This window comes from Seriola aureovittata, chromosome 9 (genome assembly GCF_021018895.1).
Source record: "Seriola aureovittata isolate HTS-2021-v1 ecotype China chromosome 9, ASM2101889v1, whole genome shotgun sequence".
NCBI lineage: Eukaryota > Metazoa > Chordata > Actinopteri > Carangiformes > Carangidae > Seriola > Seriola aureovittata.
The window spans coordinates 974892-1002585 of NC_079372.1; the positions used below are offsets into that span (position 1 = coordinate 974892).

Here is a 27694-nt window from a genome sequence, read left to right on the forward strand (position 1 = left end):
AATGCATACACTTTGAGAACCGTTCCAAAATGGTAAGGATCACAGTGTTACCTTATGACAGTGGCAGGCTGGTGACAAAATTCACGGCGATGTGGGACCATGGACAGGCAGGTATGAGAAGGGGGCGTAGCAACCTGGCCAGAGCCTGATGTGAAGTCTTGCCACGGCACAGGAGGAAATGAAGGATCGGGTGTCCTGAGTGATGGTGGGCCACCAGAACCTTCTACAGATGAAAGTCGGAGTTCTGTGGGCTCTAGGATGACAAGCCAGCTTGGAAGAGTGGCCCCACTGAAGAACCTGGGAACAAGCAGAATCAGGGACAAATAAACAGTTAGGTGGACCTGGGTCGGGGTGAACGACCAAAGGGCATGATGAGGTACTTAAAGTGGCCGAGGGGGGGGTATTAAAGGTGGTTTTCCGTTCATCACCTTCACGGATGAGGACAAGGTGGTAAGCGTTGCGGAGGTCTAATTTTGTGAAAATCTTGGCATTGTGGAGGGGTTCAAAAGCAGAGTCCATGAGCGGAAGGGGATATTTATTCTTGACTGTTATGTCATTAAGACTATGATAATCAATGCATGGATGGAGAGATTTGTCCTTCTTTTGGACAAAAAAGAATCCGGCACCAACAGGGGATGATGAGGGTCGAATGAGACCGGCAGATAGGGATTTGCGTTTGTACTCCTCTATCGCCTCCTTCTCAGGGTGCGACAGATTGTAAAGATGGCTGGAGGGTAAAGAAGCCCTGGGAAAGGAGGTCAATGGAGCAGTCATAAGGGGAGTGGGGGGGGGGGGGTAAGGCTTTAGCCTTACTATAAACCTCCCAGAGGTCCTGATAAACCGGGGTAACATAGGAGAGATTGGGAGGCACAGGAGGTGGAATGGATTTGAATGACCAGGAGTGAGTGAGCTGACTGAAGACAATATAAGTGACAGTGAGGACTCCAGCTGCTGATGGAGGCTCGTGATCAGTCTATGTGTGGATTGTGAATTTTAAGCCAGGGGAGACCAAGAACAATGAGGTCGTAAGGGGACGGGAGGACAAAAAACTGTATCGTTTCAGTCTGGTTAGCGGAAACAACAAGCGTGATGGGGACAGTCTGGTGTGATACTTCTGCCAGGAAGAGCATTTATAGTCTTGGGGATTTTAATGGGAAAAGTGGGAATGCCACTGACCGTAGAGACACACTATCTGATAATATACTTACTCTGGCCTCAAGTGCTATGGTCAGAAACCCTGGGGTCATTTTTGACCAGGATATGTCTTTTACTTCACACGTAAAACAAGTCTCTAGGACAGTCTTCTTCTACCTGCACAACATTATGAAAAGTAGAAACATCCTGTCTCAAAAGGATGCTGACAAACTAGTCAATGCATTTGTTACCTCTAGACTGGATGACTGCCATTATAACTCAGTGAAATACCTCCAGCTGATTCAAAATGCTCCAGTGCAGGAACTGAGAGGAAAAAGGAAAAGAGATCACATCTCTCCCTTGTTGGCTTCTCTGCATTGGCTCCCGGTAAAATTCAGAATAGAATTTGAAATCCTCCTCCTCACCTACAAAGCCATTAATGGTCACTTCATATCTTAAAGAGCTCATATTTCCCCTATTATCCTAATAGAATAACCCGCTCTCAAAATGCAGCACTACTTGTGGTTCCTAGAGTTTCTAAGACTAGAATGGGAGGCAGCCTTCAGCTATCAGACTCATTCTGGGTCCAGGAGGCAGACTTCCTCTCTAAATTTAAGATCAGGCTTAAAACTGTCCTCTTTGATGGGGCTTTTAGTTATAGCTGGCTCAAATGAGTCCATCCCTCAGTTGTGCTGCTATAGACCTAGACTGCTGCAGGATTCCCATGATGCACTGAGCTCTCTCTCTCTCTCTCTCTCTGCACTCATATTGTACTACTTTTGTGCTATTGTACTATTATTGATAACACCATTACCTCTGAGTATAACTGTTATTATTTTCACTGTTACAATTAAAAATCAACAGTATATACTGCTGTTCATGCCCCCACCCAGCCACCCACCCACTCTCCTTTCAAACCCAGGTGGTCGAGGCAGACCCCCCCCCCCACCCTGAGCCTGGTTCTGTTGGAGGTTTCTTCCTGTCAAAGGGAGTTTTTCCTCCCCCTGTCGCCAAGAGCTGCTCTCCGTTGGAACTGTTGGGTTTCTCTTGACCTTACCCTGTTAAGTGCTGTGAGATAATGTATATTATGATTTGGCGCTATACAAATAAAATTGAATTGAATTGAAGCTGTGAAGCAACAGGAAGGAGCTTCTAGAAACTTACCGAACCTCATCCAAGTGCAGTTGGCTGCCCATCTTGACATGTGGATGACATGTCTTCTTCTTTCCGCAGACGTCAGAAAAATGCATTCATCACTTTATGGGCATTTTTTTTTTTTTTTTTTTTGCAATTGTTGTGTTAAGAATCTTTCTGGGCCTGGGTGCCATATGACCTGCCACTATGACCACTGCACCAAAATCACACCACAGCCCAGTGCTGTTCCTGAGTCGGGCTATTAATCACATTGTCATTGGATTGACTCCAGCTTGCATTTTACATCATCACTCTGAGCTTCATAAAAGTAGTATTTCACAGGGCTGGATTGCATCATCTGCCACTGCTGTGATATGTGAATCTGAGAGGAGTGGCAGAGTGACAGTGACAGACTTCCATGTCAGCACATCCTGCCCCTGGAAAATGTTTTGGAGCCATTGTCATGGTGACTGACTGAGAAACTACCTGTTCTCTATTCCCAGTCAGCATGTGAAACAAAGGGGGAAAAAAAATTGAGGATTGGAAGAGGATGAGGGAGAAAGGGGAAAACAGCGGTGATTCTGCATGTGACACTGCTGTTGACTGTACATACGTCACAGGTCACATGTGAGTCACAGATGGTGATGACATCCTCATCTTCACTTCAGGGCTGTCTACTTACAGTTCAAACACACCGCTGGGATCTCGCTCACTAAGGACTGTCGCTGCGGATACCACTGATGACAGGGATAATTAGTTTACCTCAGTTGCTGACTAATGAGACATGGAGGGTTATCCCAGCTAAACCATATAGACACACACAAACACAGAGCTTATACCATAAACCCAGCCTCTCCCTTCATTTGCTTCTCTTTACCTCTGTGTTAATCCTCTCCCCTTTCACATCCCCCCTCTTCCCCTCCTCACCGCTCTCTTGCACGCTCTCTTTTGCTCCTCCCCGCTTTTCCCTCAAAGCCAGCAGCCTGCTATTTGATCCAGACTGCTTGTTATGTGATTTCCTGCTGTACATCACTCCCTCGCTACTCGATGGCTTTTCGAGGTGTTCTTGCTTTGCAGTGCAGGGAGTGCGAAAGGAAGTCCACGCTGAACCAACATTGTTTCCCCTTTCCTTTCCCATCCTGTGATGTCAATCTGTCTATCCGTCCGTCTCTCTGACCTCCCTTCTTACCCCCTGTCGCGACCCCCTCACCCCCCTGTCTCCTGATTAATGCTGCCGGCCCCTCAACAATGTTACCATGTATTAACTGGCTACAGCCTTTCCTTGCCTTGATATCCTCCACCTTGCTTACACGAGGCCACAACTGCCCATCCAGCTGTTTTTGTCCAGACCATCACACTGTGGACTGCACCAGCAAAGGTCTCACCAAAGTCCCGGACTCCATTCCTCTGGATGTTCGACGTCTCCTGCTCTCCAACAACTGGATTCCCTGGATCCCGTCTGACTTCCTGTTCCTGTATAGTGATCTGGTCTACCTGGACTTGAGGAATAACTCCCTCTCCCAGCTGGAGCCAGGGACACTGAGCACCTCCTCTAGATTAGTCTTCTTGGACCTAGGGAGCAACAACCTGACAGAAATCTCCTATGGGACATTTGAGGAGTCCAGGAGTCTGATCAAACTGCGACTGGGGAACAACCCCTACCTAAGCATGGTAGGCAGGGGGGCTTTTACAGGGTTGACTTCTTTAAGGGAGCTGGAACTAGAGAGAAATGGCCTCACAACGCTGGATGTCAACGTCCTGGAACCCCTGCCCTCCCTTCGAAAGCTGCGTCTGGAGGGAAACCCCTGGCTCTGCAACTGCAACTTTGCCAGACTATTTGTTTGGCTGACCGAGAACCGCCACAAGCTCCCAACCGGTAAGATATACACTGCTTAAAGTATGGACTTGTCCCATGCCAGAACTTGCCTGAGGTACCTTCAGCCTTAATATTTGGTTAATCAGTTGGAATTAGAACAAAGTAAATCCAGTGAATTGACAAAAACATCAAGAAAACAACTAATCTTGTTATTGTTGTTATTCAGAGGTCCACAAAACTGTTATCTCTGTTGCACATCTCATAGAAAAATGGTAATGAAGTAGAAGGCAATTATTTAGTTTACCTTTTGTGTTATTAAAATTGGGACAGGCAGAACACTGCACAATACTGAAGGCATTTAAACAGCGTTGTAGTTGTGTGTAGAGTGAACAGTCTGACCTCAGTGATTGTGTTTCTCAGGCATACATTTAATTTAGATGAAGATAAACACACTGTACGGTACACATATATCAAAAAATTTAATTCTTCCTGGTCAAGTCAAAAAACTGAAAATAAAAAGAGTCAGTGCTCTTGTTTTCTGTGGACTAAGAAATGAAATGAAAGTTAGACATCAGTTAATTATACCTTATCATTCATCACACTTCATCTCAGGTAAACATGATTATATTCACAGTCTCTGTGTGTACCCAACCTGATTTTGCAAATCAATTCAACAAGTAAAGTATGAGTGCAACCAAGGCACAATATCATAATATTTTGCTTATATTCACTATTTATTTATTTATTTACAGATAGACAAACAATAAAATAACTTTAACTTACTGGCTTTTACTTAAGAGTTGGGCTGTATCTCACAGCCTTAAGCAGTAGCTGAAGTTTGAACATCAATCACATTGGAAACCTTGTCAAGATGGTTTTTGGCACGATTGATGTGATTGTCCACATTGATCTTTCTGCTGACTGCTGGATAATGATAAACATTTAAATATTTCAAATGCCTTTCGTCATATTTGATACATCATATTTTACATGCTAATTTGAGTTTTTCAAAATCGTAATCTTATATAGCTGTCAAGTAAGTGTAGTAGACAAAATTTACAATATTAGAGTATAAGTATAGCATAAAATGTAAATACAAAAGCAAAGTAACGGAACATAAGCACAATAGTCCAGTAAATATGTTTAGTTACTTTACTGTCAATGTGTATGTATATTTAAGCATGAGTATGAATGCTACAAAACAGTATATTTACATCTATCAATATAATCTGTAATGGCAATTATTTGTCACTTGGCTCAAAAAAGAATGAGTTAGATAATTACAAGGGAACCTGCATAGTGTAACATGCCTTATTCAGCACTACTGATGCTGTGACAGAAGGTACCCATGTCTAGACTTCTTCCTCACAGCACAAACATCGTCTGCACAGCTAAACACACACACACACACACACACACACACACACACACATGCTAAGTTCTATAAAAATTAAGGAGTGATTGAAAGAACTTGTTCTGGGAGTCTGAGCAAAGACTTAGGAGGACACAGTCTTGCAGTGAGTTTGTAGCCATGGTCCTGGCTACATTCAGAATACTGTGTCTAGCTATGTGTGTCTGTCTCTGTGTTGCCATTTTGTGTTCCTGTAGACATGTGTATGACCATACACGTCTACAGGAACACAACATGGCAACACAGATGTTTTTGGTCATGTAATCATCTGTCTGTGTTGTATCAATGTGCAGAATATGCATGTGTGCACAAACATTTGCACATATTATAAAACACATGTTTGTGCATGTGTACACCTTGATTGTGAACACACATCTTTATGCACTCCATTTTGTGTGTTTTTTTTCTCCATGTTTGTGTTTTGAGTCAATGTGCACATGTCTATGTGTGAGGGGATGTATTTCTGTCTGTCTGTGTCCTGCATGCCTGTGTGAGCATGAGTCTGGCTGCCTGTTGTAGTGCCACGTGACTGGAATATCACCAAGCGATGTGGTCACTGAGTCCCTTTTCATGTGGAAAACCCCTTCTGGTCTTACAGTGACTCACACAAACACAAACACACATATACACACTTGACAATGATGTCTTTTGACTCCTGGGTACAGCAGTGCTACAGAGTAATCACGATAAAATGGAAGTGCCTCTCTGTAAAATTGTTTCTGAGGTGTTATATTGGATCGGTACAGAAAAACACACTACTTGGTTTCTATTTCTTGGTTAAATAAAACAATGTTCACCGACAATGGTTTGCAGAGACTCTAACAAATGAAATAAAAATGTGATGTTTTGGTGATTTTTTTTTTTTTTTATGTTAAAATAGTTATTTAATGACATTATATACATTCTGGCCTGCAGTATTGATGTGTAAACCTGGATGTCTCTGTGCATTAGTATTGCAAAAGTCTTTCCAGTTTCCAGTTTCCAGTTATAGTTTCCAATATAAATTTGAGGCAATAATTTGAGTTAGCAAACAAGCTATTTGTTTGCTTCAAAACCATTTAGTTTAGGCTACTTATATCTTTCAGCTGCAGTTCAATGCAAGGAGCGAAAGTTCTCTTAACTTTTGTGTCTTTGTTGTGAAATGCGGGAAAGTCAACACTCCGAGTTGGCATTTGTCACTTGAAGTCTCAGTCTGGATGTGTTGCCTCCATCTGGAGTCTACACAGGTAAGTTTTAACCTACATTTCATTTAAGTTAGAATATTGGATAATGGATATGCATGCATCATCAACAACATTTAAACTCAAATAGCTTAAGGTGAATTAGCTGATGCTAGTTACACTTGTCTGGACAAGTATCCTTCAAACAAGATCGGCATGTTTTTTTTTTAACATTTCAGTGGCTAAAACAGAAACACTATAGCACTAACTTAAGATATCAATCACTTTTAGGTCACAACATTAGCTAATAATTCATGTCTTCATTTCAGATGAATTGACTGCATTGCATCTCAGTTTTAAACTTAAGTTTTAAACTAAAAATGAAAACACACCATATTTTCATTTTTTCCATTTTAAACCAAAAACGAGCCGTTTTTCATTTTTTCCATTGTCCATGAACATTGAGTATTAAGTGGAACAAGGTGTAAAAAGCTGGCAGTTTTTTTGGTTTGTTTTAATTTCCATTATTCAGGTTTTCCTTGTGAATTAAAGACTGCAGGTGAATGAAAAAAATGAAAAGGAAATACCGGAAGTAACCGTCAAAATAAAAGTGAAATGTGTGAGAACTTTACTCTAAGGAGAAGGCACTATGAATTAACTGGTTGACTGTAGGTTCAGATTAAGCTAAACTTAGTTACTTAGTGTAATATATATAGTGATATTAATTTAGGTGGTATTAATATTGTGGAAACTGTTGCCCCAATCCACATGCCCTACCCAAATAAAGAGCATCTACACTGCCCAAAAAAAATTAAGGGAACACTTAATCATCACAGTATAACACCAAGTAAGTTAAACTTCAGGTATATCAATCTGTCCATTTAGGAAGCACAAGTGATTGTGAATCATTTTCAGCTGCTTTTGTGCAAATGAAAGGGCAATGGAGAGGCAAAAGCAAGACAACCCCCAAAAAGGGAATGGTTTTGCATGTGGTGGCCACAGACAGTTGCTCTCTCCTGATCCTTCCTAACAGATTCTTCTCTAGTTTTGTGTTTTGCTAGTGTCCTTGTCACTACTGGTAGCATGAGGCGGTACCTGCAGCCCAATCAGATTGCACAGGTAGTTCAGCTCCTCCAGGATGGCACATCCATACGTGCGGTCTCAAAAAGGTTTGCTGTGTCTCCAAGCACAGTCTCAAGAGCATGGAGGAGATACCAGGAGACCGGCCGTTACACGAGGAGAGCTGGACAGGGCCAGAGAAGGGCATCAACCCAGCAGCAGGACCGGTACCTGCTCCTTTGTGCAAGGAGGAACAGGAGGAGCACTGCCAGAGCCCTACAACATGACCTCCAGTAGGATACTGGTGTACATGTTTCTGACCAAACTGTCAGAAACAGACTCCATGAGGGTGGCATGAGGGCCTGACGTCTCTAGTGGGACCTGTGCTCACAGCCCAGCACCATGCAGCTTGATTGCCATTTGCCAGAGAACACCAGAATTGGCAGATCAGCCATTGGCGCCCCGTTCTCCTCACAGATGAGAGCAGGTTCACACTGACAACACTTGACAGGTGTGAAAGAGTCTGGAGATGCCATGGTGAACGTTGTGCTGCCAGTAACATCATCCAGCATGACCGGTTTGGCAGTGGGTCAGTAATGGTTTGGAGAGGCAGATCCTTGGAGAATGGCACAGACATCAGATGTTATAGCCAACGGTACCCTGACTGCTGTTAAGTACCAGGATGAAATCCTCAGAGTGATTATCAGACCTCACGCTGGTGCAAAGTGCCCTGGGTTCCTCCTGGTGCAGGACAATGCCTGGCCCACAGTGTGTAGGCTGTTCCTGGATGACGAAGGCGTTGATGCCACTGACTTGCCCTCATGTTCCTCTGACCTAAATCCAAATTAGTACTCTAAGGTGGTATTTGTTTTGCATGTGTGCAACATTGGTTTTAGGATGAGAAGAATGTCAACCTTAGGTAAACTACTGACTTTTGGGGTGAGCAGGAGGCCAAGGATCCATACATGTCTGGGTTTTATTGTTATATTGTTGTTTGTTGGTTTATCTACATCTACTAGAGACTTTAGTGATGCACCCCTTTATGGGGTTGGAAGTAATAAAAGTGAAACACAGAGTGATGTGAGGCCACGGTCGTGGATATGATCAACAGCAATGGGATATGTCAGAGTATAGACCTGGTTTTGGACATCCAATTCAAAGAGGATGTGGATATGGTAATATGCCATATTGGAGGGGACAGACACATCCTGCAGATATGTGTAATTATTGTCAGAGGTCTGATTACTGGTCTAAAGATTGTGAACAGAGAATCCTAGATCAGCAGATAGAAAGACAAGGAGAGGGAGAGAGAGAAAATCCAGTTCAGGATTATATTACTTCATCCCCTCCATTGCAAGCCCCAGTACAGGCTGGACACAGACCTGCTTCCTTCATGTGGAATGCAGGACATGACCCATAGGGAGACCCACAGATGGACATAGACAGTTTCAGTTCATAAGTAATGCAATGCAAGTGCATGTTTCTGATACACCTATACAATTAAAATTTAAAGGTAGCAGGAAAACTGATTCCTTTTTTTTGATAGAATACAGGACTTATTTGCATTCACATATTGTAATTGTCAATAGGGATTTACAAGGTGGAGCATGGGATATGTTGCCAGTCCAACGCAGCACATTTGTTTAAATTGGTCTTGCCTGGTCCATCTGCGTTAGTACAGTATGTGGATGACATTTTGGTTGCATCACCAACACAAGAGAATTGCTTTAAAAACTCTTGCCTTGCTGACTCATCTGGCCACAGGAGGACATAGAGCATCACTTGCGAAGCCTCACATCAGTGTTGGGACTCAGTACATTCAAGGTGGTGGAGAACACATGTTTCTTTGGTTTACAGACAATAGAACTCACTTCCCCACAGTTCCTCACTGTTCACACTGGGGGACGACCCTCCCCCAGGGACCTCACTGACCAGTCCGTGTTGGTCAGTGTGTGACATGTGACCCCCCAGGATGTCACCAGACAAAACCAGATCTCCTTCTCTGTTTTCTCTCTTCTGTCCTTGGCCTGCTCAGGAGCAGCAGCTCCTTTTCCCCTTCAGCAACCAGGCTCCCAGCACCAGGTCAGCACAAGGCTACCTGGCTCAACAGCTTTCCTGCAGACCTGCTCACAGCAGACTGCAACACTCTCCCTCATTTTGCTTTTAAACACAGAGTGAACAAGTTAACTTCAGTGTCAGCGGCTACGACACAAAGTCTGCCAGCTGATTTCCCAAGCAACAGGAGCCACAGCAGAGTTAGCGTGGAACAGTAAGAAGAACAAAGAGCAAACCAGCCAACCTCCTCTCCAACACAGAGACCACACAGCCAGACAGGACTTCACTCCACCAGGAAGCCACCCAACTCACTGGACTCTTCAACAACACTGGAAAGGACCTCTTTGTTTTGTTCCAAGGACCGGGTAAAATGGCCTAACCTCACTTATCACAGCACAGCTAAGCAGCATAACTCTTAACCTTTGTTAATGTACATATTGGTTAATGTTTTGTTGTTGTAATGTTTACTTAGGTTGTGGTAAGTCAAACAGTTAATTGAAGACCTGCATGTTCACATATACCTGTAGTACGTCTCAGTTCTAGAACCTGCATGCTCTAACCTGGTACCTTTAGATTACATGAGCTGGGCTAACAAAGAAACTCACACCTTCCCTCCCCCACACACCAGGTGGTCTCAGTGGCTGTTTTGAGTGGTTTCTTTGTTTACTGCCATCTTGTGTAGTCTTCCTTGCTCAGGCCATGTGGTCACAGCGAAGATTTTGAATCGGCCATCTTGCCTTTGTCTGTGTCCCTACAGACACTATACGATATATTGTGATGTATTGGGATAATACAAGCAAGCCAATATATTGCGATTTTTTTTTTTTCCAAAATAGTCTACTTTTAGAAAAACTCTCATAGTTTAAAGAACACACAATGTTATATGCATAAACAAATGCAGTTTCTTCTTTATGCAATCAGATTCAGAACAGTTCAAAACTTGTTTGTGCTTTAGCTGGTGGCAAGCTACGGTGCTGTCAGAGAAACACAGGTTCCTAACGTGAAACTGTTTTTACCGTTTTAATCAGGTCTGTTTGTTTTTGAGAGGAGAAGATTTCTGCAGATTAATTTTTTAAAAAATGCATATTTTTCCCCAACTCTGCACCTAGTCTGCAGAATCTCTCTGCCCCTGCTCTGTGTGTGTATCAGCGCTGCACACATGGGCGTCACGGCAGAGCAGTGACGTGAAACAATTCACCTGAAGATTACCTGAGTTGATGTGAACTCCCCTCTTAGTTACTGTAAGTAAGTGCAATAAAATCTGTGCAAGTAAAAAGCAAAAACTTTATCAATACACCTGTTCAACCTGCATAAATGTTAACTTGTAGAATGCAATATTTTAATCTTTTCTGCGCCCGAAGCCTGTATGCTTGCGAGATCTCTTCGTCTAGTTAGAGGCGTGGAAGGAGGGGGAGAGTCAAATGACTGAGTGGCTGCTGCACAACTAGTGGTCGGAGGCTTAAATAAAACACAAAACCACCATCACAAAATCACTGTCACAATGTAAACTATTGATAAAATATCGATAAAGCGCTTCAAAATATCTATATAGTATCACGTCATGAAATATTGCGATATTTTAGTGTATCGATATTTTCTCACACCCTGATGTATAAGGCAGATCAGTACTGTGTATGTGTGTTGTCATGTCTTTCTATGATTTTGAGGACAGTTTTGTTAATTACCTATTTTTGTACACATATATGTACACACATGTATTGACAGACCATCTCTACTTTTGATATTCAGCTTATAAAAAATCATCATTTTGGCATCAAATTTGTATTATTCATATTCATTGAAGTACTGTACTTCAATGAATATGAGCTGCTTTTTCAACCATTTTAGCATTGTGGTGAGGTGATCTGTTCAATACGACTTGTAGTTTTCCGTCCGATATCCCATTTACGAACACAAGTTTCATCTTTTTTTTTTTTTTTTTATTTATTTTTTCGGGCTTTTTGTGCCTTTATTGACAGTGCAGTAGAGAGAGACAGGAAATGGGGAGGCAGAGAGAGGGGGAATGACATGCAGCTAAGGGCTTGTCCGATGTGGGACTCAAACCGGGGCCATCTGCAGTGAGGACTGTAGCCTCTACACATGGGGCCGATGCTCATCCAACTGAGCTACTCGACGCCCCAAGTTTTATCTTAAAAGCTGCTGTCTGCCTAGGGAGACAGATGTGATTGTGTGTGCGTGTTTCCCTGCTTCCCCTGGTGGCCACAGTCACCATTGGCAAGCAGTGTCTCAGCATGTGTTACTGGGCAGAAATGGGCAAAGCTGGTTCTGATTGGCTAATTAGACTCATTAATTCTTAGCCTTTTAACTCAGGTATGAGAGCAACTCTAAGATAAATCAATCAGTTCTTTGTGCATTTCTTTCTATAATTGTGAAGACAATTTTGGTGAAAAACCATTATTGTGAGGTCATTTTGGCCAGTCCTGACAATTTCAAAGGGCTGTTTGAAGGTTACATTTAATAAGTACCAAACACCACGCACACACAAGAGGTAAAATAGGTAGTAAAAGTTCGATCTTACGAGCTATCGTCTAAATTGGGATATAGTGGTATATCTTTATTGCAGATCAACTTCTGTTAGGGCATGTACATGTGTGTATACATGTCTTGCTGTGGTTTTGGGGACAAATTTGGGTTTGAAACCATCAGTGTGAGGTTATTTTGTCCAGTCCTGACAGCTTCAAAAGGCTTTTTTAGGGACACCTCACCACCCTTTGAGGAGCGCATGATCTCCTTCGACACTCTCCTTCTTAGGGTGCATTTTTGAAAATAATCGCTTTAACAACATACTGGTCATGTATCACAGAAACATAAAAACCATAAGTGGAGAGATTTTCTGACATCAATCAGGGTAATTAGTGATTGTCAGTCTAATGACACAGACCAGCCATGTAATAATGGAGCTGAAGCTGAATTTTAATTCACAAGTTTCTCAGATTCAATTGCACAGAAAAAGGTGAAGCTAATTGTGTAGAGAATGTGGATTCTGAAATACTTGAGCACAGACCAGCATCCCTTTTTTTCATATGCAATGTCTGTTACATGTGTCTAAACATGCAATACATACAATTATTAGAAAGTAACTGACATCAAACCATCTTCTTTGAATGCTGCCTTGCTCACAGTGATTGAGAGAAAGTATCCACATCTTGAAATTGTGTTTATTTGCATGGGACCCGATATGCAGAGGGTATGATTCTGTCAGCTGGACACTCCAGTAGACTGCCAGAATTCTATAAAATAGTGATCAACGTAGTTAATCCTGAAAAAGGCCTTTGTTGGCAAAAAGCTCACATCTTGGTACATGGAACACTTTAGGTGTTTGTGGAGAGCATCTATACAGACGCTGAGATATTCCAGCCTCTGAGACTCTCAACAACCATCATCCATTGGTTGCATACCCAGTGGGAGGAAAGGTGCTGATGTCTTCAAAAGTGTGCCTGCTCCATTGAAGTGAGGCAGAATGGTAAGTAAATCATCCTTAAGGATCTCCCTGACCCACCAAAAGCTTTTGCTTACCAAATCGGGCTAATCTACGCTTTACACTTGCAGTACCCAAAAGATCTGAGCTACATGTTTGAAATCATTCAGAGGGTTTTCATGGAACTTGGAACAGATCTCTTTGCAAGGGTCAGATGATCCCTTAAAAACAAACTACTTCCGTGAATCCAGCGAGGTAGATGATGATGTTGGGTCTGGGACAGTTTCTGTTGCTCCTTATAGAATGATATGAATCTCAGTTGCCTGAGATGGAACTACCTCTACCCATCCCCTTTTTCTCTCTTCTTTTTTTCTAGTTCTCTCTCCACATCTCTTGTCTCACCCTCGTTTCTCTCCTTTTTTTCCCAATTTCTCCATTTTCCTATATCTTGTTTTCTTGTAATTCTCTCTCCTTTCTCTCAGTCTGTCACCCCAACTTGTCTAACTTCATTAGTTTACTTACTTAATTCATATATTCTCCTTTTCCCACTCAAATTCTGCCCTATAAAACTCTCCTTGTGTCCAGCCCATACCATGTTTGCTATGGACTCTCTGCTACTCACTGTCAGCACTTACATACCTCAAACTCCTTGTCCCTACCCATCTCTCAAGTTCAGATGTGGCTGAATGCTTCCTTACATTTATCTTGCACTTTATTGGATTTTCCAATTGTCACACACATACTCAGTGGTATGTGTGTGACACATACCACTCAGTAGTATTCTGATACATAAAGCATTTCCTGATCATTTTGAGACTGAAAGTTCTGGCTGTCAGTAGCCTTGTTAACAGTTTTGTTAGATTGACAGTTGTGTATCATACTTATGCACTTGTATTTCAATTTGGTGCAGATATCTATCTATCTATCTATCTATCTATCTATCTATCTATCTATCTATCTATCTATCTATCTATCTATCTATCTATCTATCTATCTATCTATCTATCTATCTATCTATCTATCTATCTCATTAGTTCCCATTTACTTGGCCTTGTTGGAAGGAATTTGAAACAAGTAGAGATAAAATAAAATAAAAAGTTTTGAATGTAGATGTTGCATCTGTAATTATTTATACATTTGATGGGAAGTTACTGGTCCTTGTTGTTGTTATTAAATTCACTTTATTGAAATAAAGTGGGTATTATGTGCAGATTTATGAGAATTTAAAGTCGTTACAATGTGAAATTTCAAGTTACCGCAACTTAAGGTTTACAGAAATGAGAAATGAGAATGAATGAAAGTTGAACAAACTCAAAAGCAAAACTTTAAATGTTAAGTTTAATTGGCCAATTTACAATTTTGCTGATGTTTGTTGTTTGTTTGAGTTCTCCCCTAAATTTTTATTTTTGAGGAGAGGATAAAAAAGAATAAAACGACAACAGAAAGACTAGTGTTATGTTCCAAATAAAGAAAATGATGTTCATTCATATTAGAACTGCAGACATAAAAAATGACCTATTGTTATTGCGATTCCAGTCCCACCCTGTCCAAAGTTACACATGGGGAAAAGAAATTAACTGTACTGAACACGTCACTAGAGATTGTTTGGGAAGAGGGTTTACTCAGGGTAAATTTAAGAACCAGAACTGACTTAATTTTTGTTGGTTATTGATGAATCCTTGAAAGTGATTTTGTGTAGACTCTGGACTCCTTATGTTGGAGTTGTTTATTTGGTCTGCAAAGGACCTTGTCTTTGTTGAGTGTGGGGTTTGAAATATACTGATTTATGTTGAAAGACTTTTTGTTTGCACATTCTGATATTGCTTTGTTACTTGATAATTTTGTTGCAAACTGTTGGCAACTCAGATTTAAGTGGGTTCATGGCATTGATTCATGTATCTAGGTAGGGGATTGACCCTCACAAACTTGTTGAACCTTGCTGCTGGTGGCAGCAAAAAAATTAAAAGGTAATTCACTACACTATCAACTATTCTCAAAACCTGTTTTTTTAACAATACATCTAAACAATGGAGAAAAACTGCATTTTAAGCAGTGTTTATTTTGTCAGAGCAGAGGAGTGTCAGATCAACATTTGGTTTGTAGTTGTTACAAAGACAGGAACTCAGGGGAAAGAACCCAAAGGCAGACACAGGAAGACTGGATGCTATAGTGAAGGTACTTTAATAAGAATGTACAGACTGGCACGTGGATGGGTGGGAAAACTGAAAGGTGAGTTTACAGGTTAGCAGAACAGTACAGGCGACTTCCACTGGAAGCACAAAGTTAATGACAGCGTGAGACAAAAGCTCCCGATGACCCTCGGTTAGACTAAATGTTAAAAATTGGTTAAAAAAATTATATCAATATTGTTAAAAGACTAGCTGCAAAACGTTATGAGTTACCGCTCTGGAACCATCACACAATCTTCAAATTAAGTGGGAAGGAGTCAGTTAAAAGAAAGAAAAGCCGGAAGGAGACACTATGGAACTATGGAACAAATACTTCAATGATTCACTGAAGACATCACCGATAAACTGGAAAACTTCAGGAAATACTTCAAACTATTTCGGACTGACGAGAAAGAAGCCCTTACAGATTTGAGCCGGGACGTTAAAGAAACTGAAACAAGAGCTGAGGAATATCCAGGAACAAGTGGATGACGCAGAGGAGAGACTCAGTGTGTGTGAAAACAGAGAGACAATACTACCAGAAACCAGAAAGACGCAGAGAAAGAAGGATTATTCAGAGAGCAAACCCCAACAAAATTCAATGTGGATATTTAATGTTAAAGAAGGAGATGATGGAGAGGACGTGATTAATTTTATCAAAGGATTTCTACTGGACAAACTGGGAATAGAGTAAAACCAGCTTAAGATAACCCAAGCACACCGTTCCTCTCCAATGCAGGTAATAGAGGACCGGCCTGAATTTCCTGAGCTGGGACAGACGACACCAGGTGTTGAAGAGTGAATGGGGGAAAAAAAGAAATGATGCTCCAGGAAAATAGACTGTACTTTGACCAAGACTTCACTGCAAAAGTGTATTAGGAGAGAACGCTTTACACGATCACATGTAAAACAATGCTATATTGGCAAAATAGATATATCAGACCATACTGTAATGGTCTGACATTGAGCTGTGAGCAATGAGCTGACATTGGCAATAGAAAACAGTGCATCAATATGGAGGCTAAACAACTAACTCTCTTTTAAATGACACTGAATTCAAAAACAAAATAACAATGATATTAAAACAATATATTAAGATTAATGATAATAGAGAGGTCTCCCCTTTAATAGTTTGGGAGGGTGCTTAAGCAGTTATTAGAGGGGAGATAATAGCCTTTCATTCATATAAGAAAAAGATAAGAGAAAAAGCAAAGAAACAATTTAGAAAGCAAATTGATGAGTCTCCAACAAGAGATAGGACAAAGGCATGGGGAAAGGAAGGACCTCCACTGGGCAAGGACATCCCATCTCTTGTGTTTTTTTAATGCAATGCTCAATTTGGTCTGAATACCCACGTTGTAAATGAGTTGTAATGTTGACACAGGCAGGAAAGCCCAGTGTCTTGGTTGTCTACCAGCTGGTTCACTTGTTGTCTTCTTTCTTCCCAGGTATGGAGGGAATAGACTGTTCACTGCCTCTGGATGGACGTCGTGTTCCCCTCAGTTTACTCTCTGAGGACAGTTTCCGGGAGTGCCGTGGTAACCTGACCCTAACAGACTATCTAATCGTCATCTTTTCTGGCATCTCTGTCTCAGTGGCAGCCATCATGGCCAGCTTTTTCCTCGCTTCAACAGTCCACTGCTTCCAGCGCCTCAGCAAAGGCAGTAAAGGAGATGAGGAAGAAGGGAATGACTGATGGGGGGAAGGAAAGGAGAACTGGATAACATAAAATGCAAGTGTTTCATACAAAACTCAAGCTGTATCCCAGAGAAAGCTCGATAAAACATGCCAGCAGGAAGACATCAGTGGTGGAATTGTAGGAATTTCTTGGACTGCATACTGCACTGACGGCAGAGACACTGGTCAGTGTCTGTTAGATACAGGAGAGCTGTAGTACAACAATTACGCCATTTTTGAAAACAGTCATTAAGACTGAGATTGGTAAAGAGATTGTAAGATGAAGAGACAAAAGGGTGCATATTGGGACTATAGAGAATGATCAGCAAGCACTGCAGGGGAAATACAAATTACAGTGGGAGCTGACCAGTAAAACACACATAGTGCTTTACTGTTGGCCTTGTTCTGAGAGGTCTTCACGGGTCTGGAATTACAATATATGACTAAATCAAACTAGGAACTCTGATTTATGCCAAGATCTTATAATCTTAACTTTATAAAATCTTGCCATGACATTGCAGACTACATGTTGGACCCTGAAAAATCATATCTTTCACATGACTGAACCAACAACCAACAAGAAAACTCTACTATCCTAACTAACTATGCTAAACACTACTATTCCACTATAATACACTACACAGGATAAAACAAGCAATTACTCACACCCAACATTGACTCTTGGTACACTATATTATATATCCAACATCTAAATGCAATTTCATACACTTTTATCATAACTGTGTGGAAGTGACTGCAATAAAAATTAGATTGCACTACCGCGGTCGATCCCTGTTTGCAGACCCTTGCAAAGTCAAGTCAAAACAGCAGTGCTTTAATTGGAAAGGAATAATAAAAAATTGTAAAGTAATTGTAAAAATGATGGTTTTTAGTTAGATCCTATCTAGATTGCAGTGTGCTAGACCTGGTTTAGGTTGGGTCCTCAGGTTTTCACAAGTTCAGCTGGTACAGCTGGTGGAGAAGTGCCTTGCTCAACAGCTTCTTAGTTGTTGAAAGAACAGTTGTCACAATCTGAACAGTAGCTCTCTGAAATATTTGTACACTCATTTATAAGACAATTTTTATTTCGTATTTATATTTTCCTCCAGTACTGAAACCAATGCTTCATTTCCATCTAAAAATATATTCAAAACTTGAAATTGTTAACTTCTTACATTAGCAGGATAAATTGCACTTTCCTTAAGGGTCTCATCAGAACACTGCTGCCATTCTTGGAGAATCCATTGCAGTACTGGATTACAGGTGGCAGGAGATACTCTTGGATTCAACTTCTTAAAGTGATAATTCCCAAGTAACAATGATATTGCAGATTTTTGATTGGTCCAGAGTCCTGCTGTAATGCACTGAAGCAATAATACTTACAATACAGCTGACAGCAGCTGATTTGGACCTAACCTTCTAAGAGAGGTAAGTGGAGAATGGCCAGACTGGTTGGAGTTGACAGGCTACAGTAACTCAGATAACCACTCTACAACTGTGGTGAGCAGACAAGCATCTCAGGCTGCACGACACGTTGAACCTTGACTGGACTACAACATTACGGGACTACATCAGGTTCCAGGAGCCTTTTCCTCCAGTGGGCACATGCTCACCAACACTGAACAGACAAAGACTAGAAAAACATGATGAATATGGATTTCTGCTGAGAGAGCAGATGGTAGGGTAACGATCTGCCATCAGCAGCATGAATCCATGTGTCCATCCTTGTGTCAACAGTCCAGACGGGTGGAGATGTAACTGCGTGAGGAATCTTTTCTTGGCACGGCTTAATGCCAATCAATCATGGTTTGAATGCCACAGCGTATCTTAGTATTGATAATGACCACATGAGTCTTTATGGCCAGAATTTACTATGTTAACTGCTGTAAAAGTAGTCTGGCCCATGTACTTCCACATCTGGGCATATTCTGGCTGTTATCCTCCAGTATGGCTGACAGCTGTTTGTCAGAATTGGTCCAGGTGTAGAGACATCTGACAATCATGGATTGAATCGTGGATTTGGGTGCATACTTGAGGAAAACAAGCATATTGCCCAAATATGGGCTGGATTTCTTATATTTGGTGTCTTGGAGGATGGAGTTAATTGATACCTTGATTGTGTTCCAGGTTTTAAGGTTCTGGTTGGTTTGTTATTTCTAGGTCAGTGTTCTTCCTCCACTGACCCTCAACTTGTTAGGATCCCTTTAAGTCAAATCCAATATTTTAGAATTAATATTTTGTAAATTCAGCTGAAGGGAATATCACTGTTATGGCCATATTTGATTTTTAGAAAATTATTTGAATTCCTTCAGATTTTTTCAAATAAAATAAATATTTTGACTTAATCTTTGATTAGTGTTTCTCTCTATATAGCATTAATAACAGTGCTTATTTCATAGCAGGGGTTCTCAAACTGTTCAAGAACCCCTAAACTGACACAAAGTAGACCACGGACTCCTGTTTGATAAGATTTTGTCATTGTGTTACTTATGGGAGGAATTATAGTGAAAATAAATGATTCCCCTTTTTTGCTGGGGAACCCCAGGAACCCCCCGAAGGACCCCTGGGGGTCCCCAGACCCCACTTTGAGAACCACTGTTTTATAGCACTTGCCTTTTGATTAATTTATGTTTTACTTCTTATTTGCATGCTTTTTGTTGCCATCATTGAGTCATATCCCTATAATGTAATCTAAATTGGGTTTCAATTTGGTTTTAATCACACCCTCAATCTTGTTCATTGAACACTGAATAATATTTACCCAAATCTCTCTGCTGTCTGACCATTTTTTATTAACACTTAATAATGGATTACAGCAGGTGTCAATCTGATAATACTGTAACCAATTTTAAAGAAAGAATTCTATTGTCATTTATTCCACTGACGTGCCAATACAATGGAGAACAGCTATATCAACTTTTACTACCACACAAGTTGAGCTTGTTGATACTTCTGCAGCCTTACTGTGTACAACACTTAACACTGTTGCCTCTCTGAAAAGGTAGTGAGTCAGAGGAGGCTGTGGTACAATTTGCAAACTTGTGCTCAAAAGCAGACTTCAAGAAAGATATAAAAGAAGTTGCGTTCCACTAATCTGGAAGAATTTCCAAAAGCTTGGAAAGATATACAAAAAAGCCTCCGTGAAGCCATAGCTTCCTATCATTCATTGTTAACAGAAGAAAACAAGAACAAGCCCAGGTTTCTGTTCAGCACCGTAGCCAGGCTGACAGTCACAGCTCTGAGCTGTCTATTCCTTTAACTCTCAGTAGTAATGACTATGAGCTTCTTTACAAATACAATTGTAACTATTACAGAACACAACTGACTCAGATGTACTGTCCACTACAGTAACTGGCTTATATTTAGACTGCTTCTCTCCTGTAGATCTCTCTGAGCTTATTTCAACAGTTTCTTCATCTAAATCATGATCTTGTCTTCTAGACCCTGTTCCAACGAGGCTGTTCAGGGATGCTTTTCCTAATCATTACTTCTATATTAGATCTGATCAATTTATCTTTATTAACAACCTTGAAGCTGTTGGTACATAACACACCACAGGCTTTTAAGTTTGCAGTAATTAAACTTCTACTTAAAAATCCTACTCTTGATCCACGTTTGGGGGTACTCCCATGATGCACTGAGCACTCTCTCTCTCTCACTCCCTCTTTCTCTCTCTCTATCTCTATCTCTCTATAGCTAATTTACCCCTTTGTGGCAACTGTATGGAGGGTACATTTGTATATAACTCACCCATTAAATTTTCATTTAGGCTTAAAGTTTTGCATGATTGAAGGCAAGGCTGTTTTGAGTGACAGGTACCCACTTGGATATGCTTTCCACGTTCTGGCATGCACCAAAGTCTCGGCTCCATCCCCCCACCCATACACACACCCACACCCACACACACACACACACGCTGACTTAGTCCAATTAATTTTGTATCCCAATAGCAAATTGAATGACTTAAAAGTAGAGAGTAGATGTGGTATTGAAGAACCTGCATTACCTACATAAAGAAGTAAAAAAGATATCCAGTGTTCTGTATTCTGTACAAAGTCTTAAGCTGCTCTACAGTAGACAATATTCAAATGAACTATGCAAAACAGCGCCCCCAGTCTACTGCATTTTCATTTACATGTCACCATGCTACTTTGGAGTTAACATGAAAATGAAAACGCAAACTGACCTCTCATCATGGAGGGTCTTCAGTTAGGACATCACTTCCTTGTCACCGTTTGTCTTGTCTCCGGGACATCGGCTAATGACTGGTAGTACACTGAAACTTGAGGGACATTGCTTCGCTCACTTTATTACACACTTTGGGGATAAAACTATGTGAAGGAGCAGATGAGACAGAACCAGATCTGGGACTTGGACAATAAACACACGGTCATTTACAGGTGAGTGAGTTAACTCTTAAGTTACCCCTATCTTTGTGGTCTTGTTGTGTGCATGACATCATAGCGTTTGCGTTTAGTTTTCCTGTCCAAAAGCATAGCTAACTGTTAGCTAGCTACAACAGATAGTCGGTGGTTTCTAATTGATTTGGTTGCCAGGCAAACTGGAAGCTAACTGTTGTAGCTGACATACATCTATATGCTTACGTCATTTGTTTATTATTACTGTCAGCTCTTCTGCCTCTCAAGAGGGTATTCACCAACATAAGGCTGTGTGAAATGTCTACATTTACTGTAGGAGTTAGTTAGCCTAGTCATTAACATCAAAGGTGTAACGGCTGCACGACTTTGACAGTTTTTATTTATTAAGCTCTAGTGTGGTCTTCATGTTAACAATTGTGTATGTTACCAGCATCGTGTGTGAGGATGCAGACTGTACAGACCAAAGAAATGTTTTGACTAATTTAACCCTCTCATGCATGAATTATTAAATTTTGATTACAGATTTTTTTATCCAGTGATTTTAAGGTACCATAAGGGTACAAAAACATGCTGAGAAACAATTTTTTTTCTATCTCCATCCCCTATGGAGATTCTTTTTGTACTCTACAGTGTACTCTGTGCGTTTTCCTTAAAACAAAGAATTATATGGTAATTTGATGAAATACTGTGCAAATCATGAAATAATATCCCAGTATACCAGACGTCCCTTGAAGGGTATCATCATCTCGTCCACAGACTGATACTCCTCTGGATCAAGCGATGCACTGAATGTGCCCTGGAGAGCATTCAGGAATGGTCTGATCTTCACAAACTTGTCTGCATTCTCGGGGTCGATGGAGTAATTGTCCACAAAGTGAACATATCTCATGATCTTCTCAAACCTGTTGACTGGCATGGCATCGGCAACCAAATCAAGCGAAGTCCTTGCTCTGACGACCAGTACATCCTTGCTCTTGGGTACCTTATGTAGGACATTACCATGTTCATTCCCACGAATGTTTTGAACTCTTCAGAGGTCAGTTCCAGATTCTCATTTCCTTTTTGAACAGCATACAGGTTGGTATTGAAGACAATGTCTTCGATCATCTCCTGTGTGAAAAGATGTGAGAAGAAGTCTATTGGATCCCTTCCCTCTACATTCATCTGGCCCTCTCCTAAGAAAGTGGGCAGATCTCTTCCAAACTCATTATCCTTAGCTTTCCATCTATTTCTGACACTCTTTCCTTTTGCTTTCTTCCCCTGAGCTCTGGGCGGTGGTGAATTCTCAGCTTCCTCAGCTTCATCTTCCTCTTGACTCTCATCTTCTGCCTTATGTGCCTCACTTTCTTCTTCCTGACCCTCATATTCTTCCTCCTGTGACTCATCTCCCTCATCACTGTCACTGCTGGATCCGGCTACTTCTCTGCTTGCACCTTTCTGTTCTGGTGTCCAATCCTCATCACTGCCACTATCACCACACTCTTGAGCACTTGATTCAGGAAACTCCTCTATAGCTGTGTCTTGAAGTTCTATAAAATATATTGATTTGCATTGAAAGTGCAAACATTTAGTGATGGCTAGCTAGAACACAGTGGAAATAGCAAATGCACATGGCATGTAGATGACATGGCCAGTGCATAATGGTCACTACAGTGTACACATGGAAAATTAGTATTTTCACCAAATGTAAAATCAAAACTGAGATATTTCTTGGATATTATGTTACCTAAGATGCTCATTGATCTTATTTTATTTTTCCTACGTTCAATGGATTCCTTTTATAGAAGGTAGACACTGGGATAGCTAAGGTGCCTGGTCTCTTTTTGTCTCCATCGGCCATCTTGGGATCAGTGACCCCTGTAGCCCTCTCAAAGGGTTTTGAATGGGTTTTTTTGTATGAAATGGTGAAATAGCACCACCTGGTGTTAACTATTTGGAACAGTGCCCAAGATTTTATGCATTTGAGGAGATAAACAACTTTTAATCAGCAGTACACTGAAGTGTCATCCATGCATGAATGTCCTGTCCCTCTTTTTTTTCATTTTACATATTTTGGCAATTTCATTTTCCGCCGTATACAGGGTAAACAGGAACAGAGCCAGAACAGTCCCCTGTGGAGCCCCAGTGCTGTTTATCACTGTCCCTGAGACACAGTTACCCAGCCTGACGTACTGTGGTCGTCTTGTCAGGTAATCCACAATCCAGGATGTGAAGCAGGTAGGGAGTCCAAAACTGTAAACCTTGATGTTCAAAGCTCACAGTTTTTGATAGTCGAGTTACAAGTAGAATCACACACTGTGTGGGAACTTTCAGCACCAAGTCTTATAGTTTTCTAGTTTCTATCTGTACACAGACATTGACAAAAGCACTTCTTTCACAGTGTCTTTGTGCTACCTCACCACTAACGTCATTTGTTTAGATTTTAATCAGTCTCTATTTACAAATACAAAATGTCTTCTATACATGCACAATTACAGGTTTACAAAGGTTGATTTACACTTACATTTGGAATTACTTTTGAACATCACTTTACAAGTTCAAATTTCTTTTGACCCTAATTTGAGCACATACAAGTATGATGTGTAGGCATGCCAATGACTTACCATTTCTTGCTGGTTGTGGGAGGCAATAAGGTGTGATTCTGGCCTGAGGTGGATTCTGGTAAAACATGAAGTTATGTTATATAAAATTACTTTCCATTGCAGGGCAAACAAGGACATTTTAAGCATTTCTTCACAATACAATATTAAAAAACATTTACTTAAAATTTGTTCAAGCACAAACACCAAAAGGTGACATTTAAAAGTAAAGCTTTTTTTTTAGCATGTTGGGGGAGTTTTTATTTCTTAAAAATGAATAAAGCATTTTTCCAAAATCATTTTCCATTTCTTTGCCCACATTACACATTGATAACTCACACTCAACAAAGACATTGAGCCTAACTTGACTGATTTTAACACATTTGATGTAGAAAACATTTTGATTGCTTTTAGAGTAATGACTTTATATGTATACTCAGAATATAAAATACAATCATGTAGCAGAAGGCACCTTAGCCAAAACTGATTACTTCACTTAAATATATATTTGTGCTAAGCACTTGCACATACATGCATACTACCATGCATACACATACATAAAGTTATGCATGTACATACATACATGTATATGCTATATATATATATTCATAAACACATTCATAGATATGCATGCATAATGTGAGAATATGTGCATGAGTATGAGGGTATATGAGTGTGAGTATGTATGTATTGTGTGTGTGCTTGAGTATGTATGTATCAGGAAGGCACCACACTTCAACCAAAAGTTTCTACCACTAGGTGGTACACCAACCACCAATTAACATAAAAGGAGTAAAGATACAGGTGGAGGCAAAATGCATCATGGCAGTCAACAATGTAGCTCAGGCTGAAGCTGTCTTTTTGCTGCAGACTCTGTTTGCTAGGGATAAATAAATGAATTCTAAAATGTGCTACTTTGGCTCCAATGTAGATGTCCCTCTCTGTAGTCACCACTCTGGAGGCTACTGTGTACACAGCCGGTCACAGACTAGAGCAGCTCCGGTTAACAAGTGGAACTGTGTGTCTAATGTAAAGCCCCTTTTTCACTGGTCAGAAAACCTGCTAAAACCCGCTAACCAGGCCCGGATTAAGAATGCAGAGGCCCCTGGGCACAAAGTCTTGGAGCCACCCCCCTCAATCAGGCATTCACTGACAGGCTACAACTTTTAATCAGCAGTACACTGAAGTGTCATCCATGCATGAATGTCCTGTCCCTCTTTTTTTTCATTTTACATATTTTGGCAATTTCATTTTCCGCCGTATACAGGGTAAACAGGAACAGAGCCAGAACAGTCCCCTGTGGAGCCCCAGTGCTGTTTATCACTGTCCCTGAGACACAGTTACCCAGCCTGACGTACTGTGGTCGTCTTGCCAGGTAATCCACAATCCAGGATGTGAAGCAGGTAGGGAGTCCAAAACTGTAAACCTTGATGTTCAAAGCTCACAGTTTTTGATAGTCGAGTTACAAGTAAAATCACACACTGTGTGGGAACTTTCAGCACCAAGTCTTATAGTTTTCTAGTTTCTATCTGTACACAGACATTGACAAAAGCACTTCTTTCACAGTGTCTTTGTGCTACCTCACCACTAACGTCATTTGTTTAGATTTTAATCAGTCTCTATTTACAAATACAAAATGTCTTCTATACATGCACAATTACAGGTTTACAAAGGTTGATTTACACTTACATTTGGAATTACTTTTGAACATCACTTTACAAGTTCAAATTTCTTTTGACCCTAATTTGAGCACATACAAGTATGGGGTGTAGGCATGCCAATGACTTACCATTTATTGCTGGTTGTGGGAGGCAATAAGGTGTGATTCTGGCCTGAGGTGGATTCTGGTAAAACATGAAATTATGTTATATAAAATTACTTTCCATTGCAGGGCAAACAAGGACATTTTAAGCATTTTTCACAATACAATATTAAAAAACATTTACTTAAAATTTGTTCAAGTACAAACACCAAAAGGTGACATTTAAAAGTAAAGCTTTTTTTTTTAGCATGTTGGGGGAGTTTTTATTTCTTAAAAATGAATAAAGCATTTTTCCAAAATCATTTTCCATTTCTTTGCCCACATTACACATTGATAACGCACACTCAACAAAGACATTGAGCCTAACTTGACTGATTTTAACACATTTGATGTATAGAAAACATTTTGATTGCTTTTAGAGTAATGACTTTATATGTATACTCAGAATATAAAATACAGTCATGTAGCAGAAGGCACCTTAGCCAAAACTGATTACTTCACTTAAATATATATTTGTGCTAAGCACTTGCACATACATGCATACTACCATGCATACACATACATAAAGTTATGCATGTACATACATACATGTATATGCTATATATATATTCATAAACACATTCATAGATATGCATGCATAATGTGAGAATATGTGCATGAGTATGAGGGTATATGAGTGTGAGTATGTATGTATTGTGTGTGTGCTTGAGTATGTATGTATCAGGAAGGCACCACACTTCAACCAAAAGTTTCTACCACTAGGTGGTACACCAACCACCAATTAACATAAAAGGAGTAAAGATACAGGTGGAGGCAAAATGCATCATGGCAGTCAACAATGTAGCTCAGGCTGAAGCTGTGTTTTTGCTGCAGACTCTGTTTGCTAGGGATAAATAAATGAATTCTAAAATGTGCTACTTTGGCTCCAATGCAGATGTCCCTCTCTGTAGTCACCACTCTGGAGGCTACTGTGTACACAGCCGGTCACAGACTAGAGCAGCTCCGGTTAACAAGTGGAACTGTGTGTCTAATGTAAAGCCCCTTTTTCACTGGTCAGAAAACCTGCTAAGACCCGCTAACCAGGCCCGGATTAAGAATGCAGAGGCCCCTGGGCACAAAGTCTTGGAGCCACCCCCCTCAATCAGGCATTCACTGACAGGCTACAGCCTATAATCACAACCAGAAGGACAATATCAACACCTGTAGATATCCTCAATCATACAGGACTTACACTGATCAACACCTGTAGATATCCTCCATCATACAGGACTTACACTGATCAACACCTGTAGATATCCTCCATCATACAGGACTTACACTGATCAACACCTGTAGATATCCTCCATCATACAGGATTTACACCACATGATTGCAACAATGCTTTCCTGGGCCAGCAGCAACAATATCAAGACATTATCCTACGTAATGTAACCCATTGGTATATGCAAACACATACTGCCTCACTTTTACCAATCCAGTTCTGTGATTCTGATTCTTCCTTAATTCACACACAAACACACATCCATACACCTCTTAATGTTTCTTTCCTGTCTATCTGTCTGTCTGTCTCTCTGTCTCCTCCTCTCCTGTCTCCAGATGCTCTTTTGGTCTTCTCCTCCTCGGCTCTCCAGGGTCTGCCTCTCTTTGTCTGACTGTCTCCTCCTTTCCCCCTATTTTCTCTAATCTCCTCCTCTCTTCTTCTAGTGATAAAAAAGGGTACAAACAGCATAAGTCAACCAAAATCTAACCCAATCTCTCATTTTGTGATGTCAGACCTTTTTTTTCTTTCTTTAACAAATCAGGCATAGTACAGGGCAAATATGAAAAAGTTCTATTTCATTGTGGAGAGCACTGTACCTCATAGGAAAATGAAAAGTAACTATTACAATACAACTTGACTAAAAGCCTTAAAGTAAAGGGT

The 27694-nt window shown here is 40.7% G+C and overlaps 2 protein-coding genes across 7 annotated transcripts in view; one reads left to right on the forward strand and one right to left on the reverse strand.

Moving 5' to 3' along the window:
• arhgef16 (Rho guanine nucleotide exchange factor (GEF) 16) overlaps window positions 1-27694 on the reverse strand; it is a 57413-nt gene that overhangs the window by 16131 nt on the left and 13588 nt on the right. For all 5 annotated transcript variants that reach the window (XM_056384529.1, XM_056384530.1, XM_056384528.1 and 2 more), the window contains exons 2-3: window positions 24036-24090; window positions 52-297 (exon numbers count right to left, since the gene is read on the reverse strand). The gene's annotated coding sequence lies outside the window, so the exon portion shown is untranslated. The remainder of the gene's footprint in view (window positions 1-51; window positions 298-24035; window positions 24091-27694) is intronic.
• lrrc38a (leucine rich repeat containing 38a) lies at window positions 2122-19051 on the forward strand. Of its 2 annotated transcripts, none has more exons than XM_056384536.1 (2): window positions 2122-4144; window positions 16825-19051. In XM_056384536.1, exons 1-2 carry the CDS (start codon window positions 3517-3519, stop codon window positions 17070-17072), a joined length of 876 nt encoding a protein of 291 aa, XP_056240511.1. In that variant the 5' UTR covers window positions 2122-3516; the 3' UTR covers window positions 17073-19051. The 2 variants fall into 2 exon arrangements, 1 of the variants encoding a protein (XP_056240511.1); XR_008828607.1 differs by lacking the exon at window positions 2122-4144 and adding an exon at window positions 9765-10134 and having other exon boundaries at window positions 16825-16965.